This window comes from Saccostrea echinata, unplaced genomic scaffold (genome assembly GCF_033153115.1).
Source record: "Saccostrea echinata isolate AGI-Se365-2 ecotype Australia unplaced genomic scaffold, CSIRO_AGI_Sech_v1 ptg000047l, whole genome shotgun sequence".
In the NCBI taxonomy this organism is placed as follows: Eukaryota; Metazoa; Mollusca; class Bivalvia; order Ostreida; family Ostreidae; genus Saccostrea; species Saccostrea echinata.
This window is the reverse complement of record NW_026889796.1, coordinates 15,997,582-16,017,945: the sequence shown is the minus strand read 5'-3', so window position 1 is coordinate 16,017,945 and position 20,364 is coordinate 15,997,582. Positions and strand designations below refer to the sequence as shown.

The following is a 20,364-nucleotide window of genomic DNA, read 5'->3' as shown; positions in this document are numbered from 1 at the left end:
TGAAGATTTCTCTGATACAAGATAAAGGTAATTTACATGACAGGAATAGGTGATCAATTAGCAACAAACCATGGAAACAGAACACCAGCCCATCAGAACAAGTGTTAGGTATTCCATCTAAAACCAAGCACTGACCCAAAGCAACAAACAATGAGGCTAATACATGCATTGGTGGATCCTGATATAATTGGGGGGTGTTTTTATCAACAACATTTCAATTAATAATTTAATACTAGTAGCAGACACGTATAGTGGCTTCATTTAAAATTTTCATTCATGTTTACACAATTTAGATAAAATCTGAAGACTGGCTGGTTTTAATAGTAGAAACTTTGAAATCTTTAAGTTTTAATATTCTGCCAAAAGGAAATACCCATTATCCTGTGTATGTCAAGTTTTTAAGGTCTGCAGAGTTTGTAGTGTGGGACCTGTTACTATACGTTAAGTACTTGACCTCTTTAATGGTTGTTAGCTCCACCCAATTTATGCATACAATTTATTAGCATCAGATGAAGTGTTAAGTACTCAAACTTGTTCCTATTTACATGTGTACAATGACTCAATTTTACACAATTCCACCTTCAAATTAATATAATCATTCCATTTATATCTGAATATCTACAAAATTCATTTTTTTAATCCCCTTTTCTATTGTTCATTTCCTTTCACTTAAAAGCAGTTTATACTTGTTTCACACATTTGTACTGGTAAAATATGAATGTCAGAAATTACATGTATTTTTGACCATGCAACAATGGAAAAAACAATGATTATCAGTTTAATCAAAATTGAATTTTTCCTCATACAAATTTAGAACTTTTTCCCTGTAAAATCAAAAACTTATTTCCTGATAAAGTGAAGACCAATATCCTCTATGTCCATTAAAATATCAGGCTTTGACACCAGCATTATCAGTTAATCTGTAAAACCAAGAAGAGAATTCTCAATAGACGTGTCTATACCTAGAACTATACTAGCTCTATTATAAACATTGGCTTTCTGAAGAACTCTATCTCATCAATAATTAATACTAGGAGCTGATAATGGTCAAAACAGTTAACCATGATCAATGTCAGTTAGATCATCACGCAACCATGTCAACGTAACAGAGTCTGGAGTAGCACACTAACCAGGATTTATTCCATTTTTGTGGCTAGCTCATACATAAACAAATTTCATTATTCCTCCTATTACCTTACAAGTTTATTAGAGTAAGATTGACCCTGTGTACTGCTGTGTGAGATGAAGACACTTAAACTGCACAGACAATACACACTGTTCTTTGTCATGTATCTCACGGGATGACAAAAGCATTTTAATTGCCATCAGGCCTGACATTTATAACCTGGCTATGAAGCTCAAATACACCAGGATCAGAGAAAAAGATGTTTAAACCTGCATTTCCAGTGTTTATAGTCTGAGATCTGGTAGAAAATACTCCTGCTGTACCTCAAATACAACAACAACAACAACAAAAAAGCACCAGGGAGTTTGTGAGAAACTACAAAATGATAAGCTTTTGCTTTGGTTTTAGAGGTTTCCTCCTGTTTTCCATGTACATACAGAGCAGAAGCAGACTGAAGTTCTTAGAAGATACACCATACTAATTTCCACAAGCTGTTCTACCTCTCCCTGTACCCTAACCTGCTTCTGCAGATCTACAGAGCACCATATACCTTACTAAATACCATCTGCCCTAATGATGTGGTACACTAAGATATCTGTTAAATACCCATAAGTGACAATCAACTCCCCCCACCTACCTTTTGAACATTCCAAAAACTAACCTGCTTATGTGCGGATCATAGAAATAAGGGTCTTTTCGCTGTCCTTTTTGCTTCAACATTCCGTAACTTAATAAGTTAGGATTTACTTATCATAAATCTCCTTCATGTTTACACATCACAAGTCAATAATTCTTGTAGATCCTGAAGTTTCCTTTGGTTTACAATCCCTGACCTACACTCAGAATTCAATTAAATGTGAAACATCCTTCAACATATCATTAGAATGTGTTGCGTTCCATGACTTCAAACATCCAGCTGACCAAGACATCACATCCTTCCAATCATGGCAAGGTTAACAAAACACAAATATTCAGTATAGTATAGGATGCAGTGAAGAACTGTATATTTACTGGGCAGCCACTGTTTACTGACCTAAATACCAGCTCAGACAACAATGCTTGTTCTCAAGATTTAAATTAAACACAATCCCAGTTATACAGTACTCTAAGATTAAGTGTCTACACTGCACAGCTTAGATCAATACAGTTCCCATTCAAGTGGTTTTCTTTATCAGGCAAAAGCTTGAAATGGGGCTCCATGAAGGATAAGAGATTTTAAATTTCAATTTGTTCACTTTTGTTTACAGTTTCACTATACAGTCATGAAGTTAGCAGTGATAGGAAGATTTTTATCTGATTACATGCTGTGCACATGCATTCATTTTTCAAGAGGAATACAAAAAAAAATAATATCAAGAATGCATATATTATAACAATCATTTACATAATTTAAAAAAAATGTGAGGGGGCATCTCAAAAGTAATTTATCATATTACAAGATACAATCAAAATACACAGTTTCCATTCAGTTGAAAAGTGCAGGCAATTTAAATGCACGTCAGCTAGCTCATTTTTCCTTCTTTAAAATCTTTTTTAACTACTAAGTCAGTGGCACACACAATTACAGCAGAAAATATTTAAATATTTTAATGCCTTTCTCATTTTGCGATAAAAGAAAAATTTGACAAAAAAGCAAAAACAACAATGAAACTTAAAAAAAAAAAACCATTTAAGTGCAAGACCAATGTAACGAAAAACTATCTTATCAAGAAGACTGTAACAGCTTTTACCAAACTTTCTGAAAAGAAAATTAAAAAAAAAAGAATATTTCCTGAGAATTAACTGGCTATATGCAAGATCCTGGTTAAAAGAAAACGCATGATCAAATGAAAATATATGCCTTTAAGCAACTTAATATGGGATTGTAATGGTGGAAGGACCATTATATGCATTAATTGCTTTTATTGAAAATCCCAATGCTTAATTATCAGTCATGATAACACTCGTTATAGTAAACCTTATTAAAACCTAATCAGTTACAACACTAAAAGCCAGTTATAATTATTCACATTCTTCAGTAGTCATAATAAGAAAACATATTTTAATGGCAATGTTCAAACCCAACAGTGAGTGTCTGGTAGACATAAAATCAATAAGCCTTCTGGTAGCAGGAATGATATAACAGACCTAAATGGATTCTGTCACCATTTATTGAGCTCTGTGCCAGCTCCTGTATCACTGGTGAATTGTCACACCTTAGAACCTATAGCAATGGTAACAGTAATCCACCCAAACAACACATAAACTATTCCATGCCATAATGCACAGCAGAGTGCAGATATTTATTGCATTCTGACACCAGCAGCAAAGCATTGAATGGTGATAATGGCTAAATTATCTAATACATAGTAACTAGATGTTATGGCAATTAAATGTTGAAAACACGAAACCCAAACCACCACAAAGTAATCGATATGTTCAAGGACAAATGTTGATACTTTTTTGTTACATAAAATATTTTTTTTACATAAAATGTTTTCCATTTTAAATTTGACACCTTTGTGAAAACATGATTTATTACAAACTACCAGGTAAAAAAATGTGAATAGTTTTTTCTGCCCAAAGCTGAACATGTCGTGTGAATTTTTATTCATTAAAGTTCTATGCTTAAACTTTCAGCACAATTTCCAAAACACATATACAAATTCAAAACTTAATGAAAATCTCTGGTGGCATAGAAGTAGCTATTGATGATGCATCACCTTGTTGATTTGAACTAGATAAAACATTCTATCGTTAAAAATGATATTGTCCCACAGACCCGCTTTAACGATCAAATTCGTTCCATGGCAATGTAGTAAAATAAACAATGGCGATAACTCGAACTCTGTGCATTTTCTATGAACAATCCAGAAAGTTCCGAATGTCAACATGGCGTGTAAATTTGAAGCGAGGATAAAATACATGTATTGAGAAAATGAATTGAATTTCCTTATTTATATGGATTATTTTTGAAGTTAAAATGCATATATACAATCTAATAAAGGTTTGTTTATGATTAATTTGGCAGTTATTTTCAGTGCCACTCCTTTTGAATTCTTCAAAATCAATTCAGAGCAGATCCGCTCCGATTTCCTACATTGCAAGTATATGGGACATATTCTTACTGTGTTGAGGGCTTGTCCCAAGACACAGTTAGATTATTCTAACTAGATTTGAACATGCTTGCATACCATCTAATACTACAATATCAAACCATGGACAGTACAATCTTAATACAAGACTGAATTTTGGGGGGGGGGGGGGCTAAAATTGCATCTATTTTGAAATTTAAATAGATTTGAATGGTCTGTATAAAAATTTGGCTTTAGTTTACAAAAAGATATACATACTATAGGAAAATTGCTTCTAACAATATTTGGCTATAAAATGAATATGACGATACTTGTATACATTTATTGACTGGGTTTGAGGACAACATGCATTTTGTTGGACCCAAGAATCAAACTGTTTGCCTGAGACTGTTACGCAGAAGGTAAACAGTTTTGAGGGGTCAGCAAAGTGCATTTTGCCCAAGAACACAGTCAATACATGTTTTGTTATACCTTTTCCTTTTTTTTGACATATCTTGTGCTGGCTTCCATGATGTAAATTTTATTTACCCACACTGCGGTTTAAACATGGTCAATTCCATAAAGTTCTGTCAATCTCTAACGAATGCAAATAAGATATATCTGATCCTGCCCCAAGTGTGACGTTAGTGGTCCAATATCTCAATGAGAAGTCCAATACAAATGTATCTCACTCTGCAGTTTAAATTCGAGTTCTTTTGGACAGCTCCGTAAAACATTGAAAATGTTAGACTTTTTTAGTATAGATTTATATAGGGAACAATTTTTAATTAAAGGTATAATGATATAAATATATCAAATGGGAATATTTCAGGATATAACTGTGATTTACTGGTTATATTTTTTTCTTTAGAAAGTTACACAACTTTAAATCTTTACTTACGAAAAAAAAAAAAACAAAAACAACTAAACCTATACATACAAAAATTCTTCAATAAAACACCACGAGTCTGATACTGGAGAGAGACAGCTAGTCTAAAGAATTTGAACAATAAATCAATGAATACCAAGCCTAGTTCATCTGTTCAGCTTTTCCAATCATTTATTGCTACAGTTACTACATATGATAAAGTTTGGAAACTTTTTTTTTTCAATTTCTTTTTTTTTCCAACTTCAAGCATTCTCTGTATTCTTTTTTATTCACATTGCTCTTCATCTACATTCCAAAATAATATTTAATATCACTGAACTAAACAATTCCAATGAAAATTAAACACAAAAATTTGAGTGAAAAAAAAAACAAACTACAATTGAACTTCTGTATCTTTAAAACTGATATCTTGAATACCATGGATATGTTGAAGTGATTTTTTTGATTTTGAAGTCTCAATCACTTATTTTTAAGTATTTTACCCTGTTTATCTTGAATCCTCAGATATTTTGAAGTATTTTCTTGGCTTCAAGTTCGAGACAAGAAGTTTTGACTGTACATGTGATTTGGTTAGAAATAAAATTTATTAAAAGTTCTACTGCAATTAAATATCACATCTTAATATTTCCGGTAATAGGTAAATACTGTATAGGGGGAAAATAACTGTTAATATTCGCTATATTCACGGTGTTAATAAATCCGTGAATTCAAGAAACAGTGAATAAGTTTTAAATATTAACCTCAGTGTTTTATTTGGAAATTTGAGAATAGACTACGATAGGTATATATACGTACAATACATGGTCATTCAGTAATTACGAGTATTATTTTTCATTCAATTATCTCAATTATCACGCTTTATTTTAATTCAAATAAGCAGCTTATAACCTGTATTTCTTGTTAAAAAGCTGTTATAATAGATACATGTTTCATCAATCAAAACACATGGGACATGGCTTTTGATTACCCATGCGTAACATTACCAAATGTATTTGTTACCTGCATTAGCATTTTGCATACTAGTTTTTATGGGAAATTTTGGTTTTAAAAAATAACTATCGAACTTGCTGAAAATATGGAAAGATATTATTACGTCTACCTACATTAATACATTTATTAGCGTCCAGTGTTGTTTTTTTTTCCGCTGCGATGTGTTATACCTTCGAAAAGATGTGTACACATGCACTCATCGTAAAAGCATAAAGGAAAGTCATTTGACGTTAATAGTAAAAAAAATTTAATAACAGATTTTGTTTTGATTAATCATCAATTAACTACTAAATTTAATCATTTTATATAAAACCTACCCTGTTGTTCGTGAAGTGAATAAATAACACTGATAAATGTCGTTCTAGCTATACTATGGATTACGCGTATAAAGACAAGGGAAATAACTCTTATTATATACCGATTCCGCGAATTCAACAAACCGCGATCGTGTCCGAGGAGAGAAAAATGTGAAAATTACAACCCGTGAAATTAATCCCCTATACAGTATTAACACAAATTTAATCTCGTTATAGGTTGTGAAACTTATACATGTATGTGTACCTCATACAGAGAATATCTTCAAAGTTGATATATTATCTTCATATGTGTAACAATAAATCCACATCCTGTCTTCATATTGGAGATTTAAAAAAATAATCCATATGAATTCCAATATTTATGTCTTTTCATAACTTCTCAATTGTATTAGGATTTTTTTTCAACAGACAAAATAAAATGAGGGCGTTCATTTTTTTAAAAATATATATTAAATGTGTCTTTACATAATTTGTATAAAGATTTAAAGTTTAACAAAATACAAGCTTGTGGCATGCAAAATATGTCAACCTTACAGTCTTGTCTACAGTTCTAATTAATTAGACAAATTATACACTGAAGAATTTCATCAATATGGGAGCTTAAATGACTGTTGCAGGGTTTTTTTCTCCCAGTTATTGAAATATTAAAGCAATTATCAAATGGCAAATGTCAAACTAGAACACAAAAAAATCTAATAAAAAATTACAATAAAAAAAATTTAAATCATATCTTCTCCAGATATTAGTTTTGATGCAAGAAAATATGAGTTATCTTCCTTTGCCTGACTGATACCAAAACTAAGCTCAAGTATTAGCTTTCTTAAAAAGCTTGTCTGACATGAACATGCTACAAATTAAGGAAAGTTAAATCCAGCATCATAAACATTTATCTGAGGCCAGGATATATTTATTTTTTCTATATACTAGAATTTCTTTCTTCTTTTTTTTTTAGCATGGAAATAACTGATAATTTAAAAACAAAAAAGCAACAGCAAATTAATGACAAATTGAACATGATTGAACAGAAAAAAAACCTCTTTCTCATTGTTATAATAATAAAAAAAATAATAAACTAAATGTTCTGAGATAATGTCTTTACAAATTGAAAAATGAATGTTCATCTCCATTTCACCTCTATATTGTTTTAATGTGATTTACTTGTCCACATATCATAGTTAAATTTTGAAGGCAGAGAAGCTACGAAAATGAACACAAGCTAATCCAACAAGATACTGGCAAAGTTTTGACCTGACCAGCTTCATTCCTGCTGTTTTGCTGGACATGAAATATGTTACCATGAAAAATGATGCATATGAGATAGAAGGAATGGATGTTATGTAGAGTGCCATTGAAATACCAAGATCATTTTTTTTTAAAAATCTTGGTTGGGTGTTAAGCATGTTTCCATTAATCTTAGTGTTCTCTTATTGATAATTACTGCTAGCATGAAATATCCAAGACTGAGTTACACAAGAATGCCATTGAGAGACTTGTCCAACAAGCCTTGACTAAATCTAGTACTGACTGAAGCCATGATGACAGACGATAAGAAATTGAACCTAGCACAGAAACATTTTATCAGTATATAAAATCATGTCATAGCTTACATCTTTCAGAATTACTGTAGATGTACTTTTTTTGTGTGGGATTAATTTATCCTATGTATATGGTCACAAGTTTTCTGTGGTAATCTGTCACAGCATGCTTAAAGTGCATTTAAGATACTTGATGGCAATCCAAGAAATTTAGTAATTTTCTACCATAGGATTGAACAGAAGTTGTAATTCTGCAGAATTACGACCCTGTGGAAAAAAATATGTTTACAACAGTTCCATTAGCAATTTCAAATTCTTCATAGGGCTGTGTCAATATATAGATTAATCAACATGCATCGATATTCAGGAATGTATCGTATTCGACAAATAACTTCGAATACGCATCGGGCGGACAGTTTTTCTTATCATTCTGTGAAAAAGTTGGGAATTTCAGTCACCAAAGAGAATTTTTAACTGGTTTTAATTAAAACTGGTCAATAATGAAATAAACATTAAGGAGATAGCACATCTTAATGAACTATTGCAAAATACATAGACAAATATGTTTTAACACATACTAAACATCAGGTGGCCAGAAAAGATAAGCAATAAGAGCCTGTGTGTGGAAAGCAACAAATCAAGACCCGATCACTCAGCAAATAGCCCGTAGAAAGTGGTGGTGGATTGGACATACCCTCAGAAAACCATCAGGAGACATTACATGCCATGCTCTCAAGTGGAACCCCAAAGGCAAACGTTGGGTTGGGCCTCCCAGGACAACTTGGCGAAGGTCATGCGAAGAGGAAATCAGACAGTGTGGACAGGGCTGGGAACAACTGAGAAAGCTGCTCAAAACAGAGTGCGCTAGAGGACTGTTGCTGAGGCCCTATGTTCCACCAGGAACCAAAAGGAACCATGATGATTATGTTTTAACATATTAGTTTTACAGTCATTAAAAGTTTGAATTTGAAGTGTACTTTGTAAAGATAGTGAGACATGAACTTCCAATTTGGTAATAAAACACCCAATTTTTTTTTCAAATTTATGCATTAAATGATTTACAAGACCTTTCTGATAGACTTGTTATAGAATCCAATATATCGCATATTGCTTTATAAACATGATAAAATGTAGTATTGTATCATGTCGAAATATTTTGGTCAATTCACAGCCCTAATTCTTCATTTTTATAATCCCATGCTACAGCTTAGCTGAAGATCTGGACAAGAATCACATTTTTACTTGGTTAACTTTGTTGTTGTTCTTATCATCATCTTTACTGAAGGTCATAACATTCTGTAATTCCATAAGACATTTTGTGTGTCAGTCTGCTTATGTTATACATTTATATGGGACATTGTATAAATTTTTTATGTAGGTATTGTCATAAAAGCTTTCAAGAGTTTCTAAATCCTAATTTGTGAAGCTGTCTTCTGAATGCTATGCATCAATCAGTGTAATCTCATTTGTGGTCCTTATCTTTCAAGAACTTCATTGGTGTAGGTGTTTTCCAAATGAAGTGATACATTTGTGGATCTATCAGTATGGTGCGATACATTTGTGGATCTATTAATATGGTGTGATACATCTGTGGATCTATCAGTACTATGTGATACATTTGTGGATCTATCAGTATTGTATGATATATTTGTGAATCTATCAGTACTGTGTGATACATTTGTGGATCTATCAGTATGGTGCAATACATTTGTAGATCTACCAGTATGGTGTGATACATTTGTGGTTATACCAGTATTGTATGATACATCTGTGGATCTATCAGTATTGTATGATACATCTGTGGATCTATCAGTATTGTATGATACATTTGTGGATCTATCAGTACTGTGTGATACATTTGTGGATCTATCAGTATGATGTGATACATTTGTGGATCTACCAGTACAATGTGATACATTTGTGGATCTATCAGTATTGTATGATATATATGTGGATCTATCAGTATTGTATGATACATCTGTGGATCTATCAGTATGGTGTGATACATTTGTGGATCTATCAGTATGGTGTGATACATTTGTAGATCTATTAATATGGTGTGATACATCTGTGGATCTATCAGTATTGTGTGATACATCTGTGGATCTATCAGTATTGTGTGATACATCTGTGGATCTATCAGTATTGTATGATATATTTGTGGATCTATCAGTACTGTGTGATACATTTGTGGATCTATCAGTATGGTGTGATACATTTGTGGATCTATCAGTATTGTATGATACATTTGTGGTTATACCAGTATTGTGTGATACATTTGTGGATCTATCAGTATTTTGTGATACATTTGTGGCTATACCAGTATGGTGTGATACATTTGTAGTTATACCAGTATGGTGTAATACATTTGTGGATCTATCAGTATTGTATGATACATTTGTGGATCTATCAGTATTGTATGATACATTTGTGGTTATACCAGTATTGTATGATACATTTGTGGATTTATCAGTATTGTATGATACATTTGTGGATCTATCAGTATTGTTTGATACATTTGTGGATCTATCAGTATGGTGTGAAACATTTGTGGTTATACCAGTATGGTGTGATACATTTGTCAATTTGTGGATCTATCAGTTTAATTTACATTTCTGAGTGTACCAGTATGATGTGATACATGTGTGGATCTATCAGTATGGTGTGATACATTTATGGATCTACCAGTACAATGTGATGCATTTGTGGATCTATCAGTATGGTGTGATGTATTTGTGGATCTATCAGTATGGTGTGATACATTTCTGGATCTATTAGTATTGTGTGATACATTTGTGGTTATATCAGTATGGTGTGATACATTTGTCAATTTGTGGATCTATCAGTATAATTTGTTACATTTATGAGTGTACCAGTATGGTATGACACATTTGTTGCTATACCAGTATGATGTGATACATTTGTGGATCTATCAGCACAGTGTGATACATTTATAGGTCTACCAGTATGGTGTGATACATTTGTGGATCTACCAGTATGGCATAATACATTTGTGGGTCTACCAGTATGATGTGATATATTTGTGGCTTGATCAGTACGGTTATACATATGTGGGTCTATCAGTATGGTATAAGTTGTAAACCTTACCTTCCAGGATTTTCAATTGCATAGGTGTTTTGTGATACAATTTCCGGGTCTATCAGTATGGTGTGATTCATTATTGGGTCTATCATTTGAGGGTCTTCCAGTAAAGTATGGTGTATTTGTGGGTCTATCAGTATAATGTAACACATATGTAGGTCTACCTATGATGCGATACATTTGTGGGTCTATCAGTATATTGTGATACACTTGTGAGTGTATCAGTATAATCTGTAAACCTTATCTTCCATGATCTTCATTGACGTAGGTGTTTTCTGACACATTTTTCAGGTCTACCAGTATGGTATGTTTCAACTATGGATCTATCAGTATAGTGTGATACATTTTTCGGGTCTTTAAGTATGGCGTGATAAATTTGTGGTGTATCAGTATACTCTGTAAACCTTACCTTCCAGGATCTTCATTGGCGTAGGTGTTTTCCGAGTGGTGTGATACATTTGTGGGCCTGTCTGGACTAGAGGTTGGTGCAACAACAGCAACATTTTCTAATTTTCTGGCAGCTGGGGAAAAAAACCCATCAAAGATATAACCTTGGTCTCAACATATTTTATTGTCACAATTAAGTGAAGAAATGAATTACAAGGCAAGTATCATATTTTAGTGAGGCAAAGTCCAGTAAATAAGTAAGGATTTACAGGTTTTGAATTTAATAAATAACATACCGTGTTTAAAGAATCATTATTTCATGGGAAAAAAAATTATCTACAATATTTATTTTTATTATTCTAACTTAGCTGTTAGGTTATTTATAAAATTTATCTGGAAAATAAATGTCGTTATAAGTGCATGTATGTACCTATGTAGAACAATGCTGAAAAATTAAATTTAAATACGGGCAAAATAGTGATACTTCAAGTTTAAGCACTGCAACATTTTGTTGTTATGTTAAAGACGACAAATCATTAATGGATAGACAATAATCGAAGTCAATTAATTTACCAACTGCAGCAAAAATACGAAAATATTTATTTCCATCACATTTTTTTTTTCAAATAATACAGAAATACATGTAAGAACTTGTTCTGAGAATGATAAACAGTACTGCGGATATCCAAGTAATTAAATATCCTTAGAGCAAATTAAATTGATAGTGTGGTTAAAAAAAAAATATTTGTTTAAAATGTTATACATTAGAGAATTTTTTTCTACTTTACATATATAAAGTCTTTAATTAGAGAGAGAGAAATGCCTTTATAACATGATTATCATTTAAATAACCAAGGTGATTCTCAAGTAATGATATTTTTCACCGTAACTTTATATGTTTGTCATTCAATATTATTAAGAGCTCCCCCCCCCCTTTCCCCTAAATCGGTTCCTTAGTTAGTATATCCAGTACATTTTAATTAACATTTAAGAAGAAGTTAATGTGTTTTGTAGCACAAAAAGAAGATGGGCGTGTCTGGCGTGTGATCTGCAGGAATAAGGCGTACGAAACATTTATAGTTTAAATGTCTACGATTTGGTCGACTGACCACAGCTGGTCATACTTTACAAAGTTACGCACATGGGAAAATGTTACATTTAGTTTGAAATACTTTGTCAAATTTAACACATCAGTCCGCTTATCTTAATAATTAATACATGTAAAACTTAGTAACGCTTCACATAAATACTAAACACCTATAGGGTATTGTTGAATGTAATTACAAGTACATGCATATATTAAAGTATCAGTAGGTTGGAAGAATTGCTTTCGCTTTGGGTGCAACAGAACCAGAATTTATCTATTTGAAAATAAATCAGTACATAAAATTAAACTGACAAAAGAATTGATTGTTTGCACTAAAAAAAATATTACCGCTCCATGCGAGGATCGAACCAAAAACTATTACTTTTCATTGCACTGGACGGGTGACGAATACTACTGAGCTATCACCGCTACATACACTTTATGGTTTTTAAAGTGACAATGAAGCGCCGCATTTACACACTGGAATTTTTTTGGAAAAAGTTCATTTTTTATTGTCTCTGGGTCTTCTCTCCATATTTTACAAATGTTTGTTAGTTTCTTTGAATTAAAATGCACACAAATAACGTTTCAAAATCATGGAGAGATGACCCAGATATAGCAAATTTTTAGAAAAACGTGTTTAAAAATGTAACATTTTGTACCAAATGCCTCATCTAGCCAATTTTCAAGTTCTTTTTTAGCAAATCAAAATACAATATCGGGAAAATATGTCCCATTCCTATTGCACAGGAACCTGATACATCAAAGGATGCTAAAATTTCATGTGACAGGTCAATGAAATTTTCACTTTTCAAGTGCGCCCAGATTCCTGCCGAATGCCAATCAAAAGCGCCCTCGTTCTTTCAGTCTCAAAACAAACAGGCATCTAAACAGCGTCATTAAACAATAGTAGTTCAAAATATACATGTGCCGGCGGTGATATTTTAAATTGGCAGGGAGTATGTTTCAAATTCAAGCGGCTTAATTATTCCAAGTATTTATTCCCAATGTATTTTATTCATTTATTTATTTTTTAGAAATGTTGGAATCAGATCTAGAAATAATAAGAAAAATGTTCAGTAAAACTTCTTGGAAATACTAACACTTTGCCTTCGGTGTGACGAGATTTTCACACCTGCACAGTGTCGAATGATTTTGATTGACAGGTCAAGCACGTGGACTTCGTGTGAACTTGAAGCAGGAAAATATAAACCGATTATGACTGTAAAACGAATGGATTTGTTGATAAAAAAAAATGCTGTCACTGCCTGATATATTTAGAAAAAATTTAGAATTTTTGTTTGATATAGGTACAAACATTTGAGGAAGGGAGGGGGGCTAAAACCTAATCTCTCTCTCTCTCTCTCTCTCTCATTTGTCTATTTAATAAAACTATGACAGCATATTACTTAAATATCAAGTTCTGAAAATTTAATATATAACAAATAATACGATTGCCTCTTTGTATCATCTTGTCCGAGTATAATCACGGCTGGGAAATGTCTACAGATAGATGTAGAAGTCTGCTCAATAAATCATCATAAAAAATAAAACTGACACATAAGTTTATTATTGCATTAAAATTTTAAACTACGAGTGTATTTATGCAATACGTCCACATACCTTTGTAAAATATTTTTTTTCTCATTATTTTACACGGAATCGCCTTGTATGGCTGTTACAACCGTTGTAATTCATTCTATAAGTCCGTAGTTTTCTCTTCTAAAATCCACATTATTTGTAATGGTTTTTTATATCAAATAAGAATGAACATATTTATTTTACAACTAGATGAATTTCAACTGTTATACTACAGCGTTCGGTAAGAATTACAATGTTTTACAGCGATAAAAATCGTGTCATCAAAAAGTTGAATTTAAACATCGTACATATGTGCAGAAAATATTGTAAGAAACTTAAATTAATAATTTTACTTAATGTGCATGTATCATCTTTCTTAGGACAATTTTCATTGATTTGTTTATTTATTTATTTCTTATTTATTTTTCTTCAGAACCAGGCATTCGAATACAATAGAATAGTTACAATGCAAGGAAAAGGTCAGAGGCATTCCGAATAAATCGTTCATCTTGCGTTCACCGTTCGTTCACCGTTCACTTTGCGCTCGCGCTCCGTTCGCGTTCTGCGTTCGCTTACCGTTCAGCGTTCACATATCGTTCACCAAGTTGCGTTCAGCGTTCACACATCGTTCACTCACCGTTCGCTCTGCGTTCGTTCACCGTTCGTTCTGCGTTCGCTCACTGTTCAAGTGGGAAAGTAGAACGTTTCAGGGACTGTATTAATATTCACATGTAAAACATACACTGAAATATTCTTATACATTATAAAACATATATATTACATTTTCAACATATACATTACTAATTTCTTACAGTCAACAAAGGTGTGAAACCATTGTTAAACATATACTGCAATTCTACCTCAATAAGGCTCATTGTTAATTGGGAAATGACCTGCTCCAAAAAATATATAGAACCTGGCTACTCTTCTAGAAAAAAAGGTTAGATGCAGCATCTAGTCTGGTAGTATGCATTCAAAGATGCATCATCCATGTAAATTTGGTCCAGATAGGGATTATGGTTACTTGAAAAATTGGCCTGCTCCAAGAATTTTAAACCAATTGCAGACAGCAGCAAGAATATTTACTCCTTTAATTGTTTATTTTATTTAATCTTTTGTAATTCCCAATTTCCTTGTTAATCTGTAACCAGTGGACTCCAAACAAACATGTAAAAGTGCATTAACTACATGTATATATAGGAATTATCAGATACACTTCTTCAAAGCAACAATCATTTGAAAGGCAGAGGCAGCAACAATTCTTATTACATTTAAATAAAATTTAGGCTTACAGCATAACTCTTTGAGGCATATATTTTATATCCAACCGTCCAAGGCAAACTTACATGGTGGAGTGGCCTGGTCCTGACTGACATTGTCTGGTATATAAGATGGTTTGGCGATGGTCAAGTTGACCACTTCCTGTGTAGCCTTCAGTGCAGCCACTGCTTCTTCATGTGTCACATTATCAAGGTTTGTGTCATTCACCTAATGAAACATTGTTTTTTTCTCTTATTGTTTGTCGATTAGTTTTACAATTAAAGGTCAAACTAACTGTAGTTTGTAAGCTAGCTTTCCTTTTCCTGAACAACTATAGCAGTAATAAGTTTGTAATAAAATAAATTTTGTTTTATTTTACATGATTGGATTTCAGTAATGAGCTTATTTAAAATACAACATTTTGTATATTCAAACTTACTGCAATGAGCCTGTCCCCCACAGCCAATCTGCCATCCTGTTCTGCTGCCCCTCCCTCAATGATTTTGGTGACAAATATCCCATTGTCACCTGGAATGTGTTGATTTCCGATGCCCCCCGCTATACTGAACCCTAGACCTGAAGCAGAAGAGAAATATCATGCAGTACAGGACCATGCTAAGATGTGGGTTAAAGAGGCTGGAAAGGGGTTAATTTTGTTATTTATTTCAAGTGGAGGTTCATAAATGTTTTAATAATGGACTTCTTTACCACTGGTATTGTAGGAGATTTTCTGAAAATACACACAAGATTATTTAATGTTACAACTTTAATCACAATTTTGCATCCTGAGTGACATCTTAAAGCTATTTACAAAGCAATTTTGGCTTTTAATAATCTACATAAATAAATATATCAATATTTGATAGTGATTGTAGGCATTTTGAGTCCTGCAACAAAAGATACCAACCCTTATTTGATTTGATAAGCTGTATCTCTTGAATATTCTCTGTAGGTGCCTTTAACCTCTTCACATGCTGAAAGATAGAAATAACAAACATATAGATCTAGTTATAAACTCAATACATTTTCCATATTATCAAATAAAACATTCTACTCTCCTAAAATTTCTGGTGTAATCGAATAGCCATATATGATGCATTTAGATTTGACAAACTCTCAAAAATTCACACTACAGATATAGATGAACAATAATTTCTAATCACTTATCCCTGCCCCTGGGACCATGATTTCTAGAAACCTGAATCTGACTACATATAGATGCTTGCATATAAATTAGACAAATTGGAGTCCCAAATTCCCAAACTCATTGCCCCACAAGGCCATGGAATGTACAAACTTGAATTGACACTACAAAATGCAAATGTGACAATTTGTAGACTTGTCATTCTTGAGAAGAAAAATTTTAAAGAATTTTTTTCCCATCCTAATATACATATATTTTCTTAAAAACTTTGAACACTGGGCCATTGCAGCCTCATCCCTGCCCTATGGGTCTTGGTGTGAACAAAATGGAATCTATATAATAGATTGTTTCCACATAAGTTTGAAATTGTGTACCTTAGCTTGTACATGTTGTAGTTCTTAAAACACTTGAAAGCCTTTTCTTATAAATCTTTGGGCCCCTTTTGTAGTCCTGAGCTAGCCCCATGGGCTATATGGACTGAATAAATCAAATTTTCACTACATAGCAAAGATTCCACTCAAGTTTCATTTTTTCATGTTTGGTTTTTCTTATGGAGATGATTTTTAAAATGATCCCATCCTATCTGCATAACAGACTCCCTTTGAAAAGGGACCTTGCTCTCTGTTTGAATGAACTTGAATTCTCATCATGCAATAGTATGACAGAAATTAGCCGAATTTTTCTCCTGAGAAGTCAAAATTGAGAAGAAAAAAATTACACAAGAAGGTCAAAGCATGAACTGGATTGCGATAGGTCAACTGAGTGACCCTAAAAAGACACCCTTTACCTAATTTCTATCCTTTTTCAATGCTGGCACATAGGGAGGTATGACACCAGGCTAAGATCAAGGTTCAAAACAGTTTGAATATAAATTTTCGCTCCCATTTTATTTTCGCCCCTTTCACCCTCGTCGCAATTGGGCAAATTTAAAATGGGTGAATTCAGAGATAAAAGCATTATCACTTAAACAGAACTGTGTCTGGGCGAATTCTAAATGGAGCAAAATTGTTTGCAGGTGTGAAAGGGCAAAAATAAGATGGGGCAAAAATTACCGTATACATTAATGAATAAATTCTATATTTATTGTAATACCAGAAAATTTAATAAAGAAATGGAACTCATTATCAAAAAAGTCCAATGTCCTCTTATTTTTCAATGGTAATTTATTCTCTGCCATTTTTTAAAATCATTTATATCAAATTAAGCAAATCAGCAACTTGTTTCATCGGTTTTATCAAATTATCTCCCATTTTACATGAAGTCCCTTTAAGTTCCAATTTTTACCAAATCATTACCAATATCCATTACATGATTCAACCTTGTCATCAAGTGGGGTATAATAAACAAGCTTAAATAAAGACACATCAATACAGCCTTGCCTGTATAACATCATTATGCAGCATTTTACATTACAGACAACCTCATCAACCTTTCAGTAAACTGAAAACAAGAGAAACTTGCCTAAAGGTAACAAAGCAATGTGACACAGTTTACCCTTGATAATCCATTCTGTTTTGCATTCATGCTTGGAAAATGACAAATATATATTGAATGGCACAGAGTACAGTGAACATATAATGGTGCTGCAACTCTTCATATAAATCTGAATGATGATCAAACAACAATAAACCAAAACATGAATCCATTTCATTAGTTCGGTAATGTGCAATTTATGCCCTAGCTCCATTATTTTTTTCTGCCCTCTGGTTTTAAACTGGCAATAAAAGAAAAACAAAAAAAATTATATGAAAGAAATTATGAAAAAAGAGACCTCCTCAAGCCATTTCTACTATAGAGTGGGCAAACAGACTTTCTTTTTATTAGAATTGTATGGTATAGCTTAAAACAAATGCATTTGTAAAACACAATGCCTTTAGTTGTTTAAAATTCGATTTTGCTCTCATATTTTAAAATATGTATAAAGATGAAGTCTGTATGAAAAGGTTTCATTGAATTAACATGCAAGTACACATATCCTTGGTTCTGACTGGCTAATGCAAAAATCTATACAACTTATTTGTTATATGTATATGCACATATCACAAGGCACTATCAAGTAATGTATTAGAAAAAAAAAACACATGAACTCAAATATGACTGGCTTAATTAATTTTAAAATGACCACAACTTTATTACATGTCATTGAAACAAGACAAGATTTAGAATGAACGTACACATTATGGGTCTATATGACATCATCAAATAAGAATGCAAGGAATATTGGGATATTTCCTGAATTCTGACTGGTTATAATACTTACATGTCTGTATCTACTTTAGTTCTCAATTACCTAATTTGAAATTTAAACTGTAAGCATGAAATATGAAGTCATTCACAAAGCATGACATCAAATGTTTATACCTGTGATGAAGTCTGATAGTCTAATACTTGTTTGGCTATAAGGGTGTTTCCTCAAAGAAATACTTTGAAATGTGAAGTGTTGGTCTCATCAGTAGAAAGCTTTGCATTATTTAGTGGAGTTTGTAAGGAATTGGGCTATGTATCCTAATTTTTGGGAAATACCGCGATACAAGGAAACCCGCGATATAATGAGAATTGAGGATACATAGTAAAACTAGTTTTATAATCATATGTATGATAATAGCAAATTTATGGGTGATAGCCAATTTTTTTTTTTTTGGTCTTCGGCAACATTCTTTACAATCTGTTATAAAATTTTAGCTATAACAAATTCTGATGAAACAAACTTACGTATATAGCAAATTTATTATTTTGCATCCAATAGAGTTAAAAAAATTAGAATATTGAACTGACACTTTTTTCATAAGTACGGATTTATATTTGAAATTTATTAAACAGCAAACATGTTTATTTGTGAATTCACTAAATTATATACCTTTATGAATTCATTATACAGATAAAACAAATTACAGATATAGAAGTCCCCAGGACTTTACTTCAACTGAGTTTTACTGTAACAATCTCCATTACAATAAGCACTTGTCCTTTTTTTTTGATCTACAATAACCTGATAATGTGTATTCTGTACATTACAATAAACCATGTCAGATCCCTAGATTAAGAAGCCAATTTCATGGGATTTCCTTTTTCTCCTACGTGTATTGAAGTTGTTTTGCTTCTAGCCCCCAAGATCACAAACTGAAAACAGACTTGAAAGTCAAAATTTAGATTTTGATTTTTAAAAACTGTATACAGTGCGGACTCGTTATTACGGTGACGGTTTTATAAGATAGAACGCTTATTACGTTGTAAATTCAAAGCACAAGACCATTTCTTAACAAATCTATACAAAATAGAACTGTTTATTACGATGTCCTAAAATGCTGGGACTCGGTATTACGATGTAAAAATTCTGTCCAAAATTTTTTTTCACCCCGTGTTTATTCAGTGTTGATCGACTGTAGACAATTAAGGAGACGCTAAATAAACATTGAAACACCTGTGCTCTGACAGAGTGTTAACTTGCAGGGCCGTTAGGTGATTAGTGACGCTTGACTGCACACACCTTGACTGTTCTAGCGGAATTGGAGACGTGTCAAAGCCATTGATAAACAATTAAGGACATGCGCAACGTAGTTTGCACTTTATTGTCTTCTTCCTTGGAGTTGAAGAGTTCCACTACTTAAAGGAATTGTGTGCTACATTTCTATGTCTATATATGCTGTTGTACACTTCTTCCAAAACAAGTTTGGATAAAAAAAACATCTAGAATATATGTTTAGTAATTTTTGTGTATTTTTCTTTAAATAATACAATAATTTTCATCAATTGATATCTTTTCAAAACCTCTGGTAATGCATGCTGATTTTTTGTCGACGAACATCTGATGGCACTATAATCTTAAATTAAGAATATCTTGAAAAATTATCAGTAGGTAAGGTACGTTGCGTATGTCCTTAAACTGTTTATTT

The 20,364-nt window shown here is 32.5% G+C and overlaps 1 protein-coding gene across 5 annotated transcripts in view; it reads right to left on the bottom strand.

Annotated features, from left to right (window-relative positions):
• The window catches only part of LOC133202597 (disks large homolog 1-like), a 58,547-nt gene that overhangs the window by 11,521 nt on the left and 26,662 nt on the right, over nt 1-20,364 (bottom strand). For all 5 annotated transcript variants that reach the window (XM_061338436.1, XM_061338438.1, XM_061338437.1 and 2 more), the window contains 4 exons: nt 16,235-16,301; nt 15,767-15,903; nt 15,414-15,555; nt 11,422-11,533 (listed from right to left, as the gene is read on the bottom strand). In XM_061338436.1, coding sequence (XP_061194420.1) covers nt 11,422-11,533; nt 15,414-15,555; nt 15,767-15,903; nt 16,235-16,301 — 458 coding nt within the window. The remainder of the gene's footprint in view (nt 1-11,421; nt 11,534-15,413; nt 15,556-15,766; nt 15,904-16,234; nt 16,302-20,364) is intronic.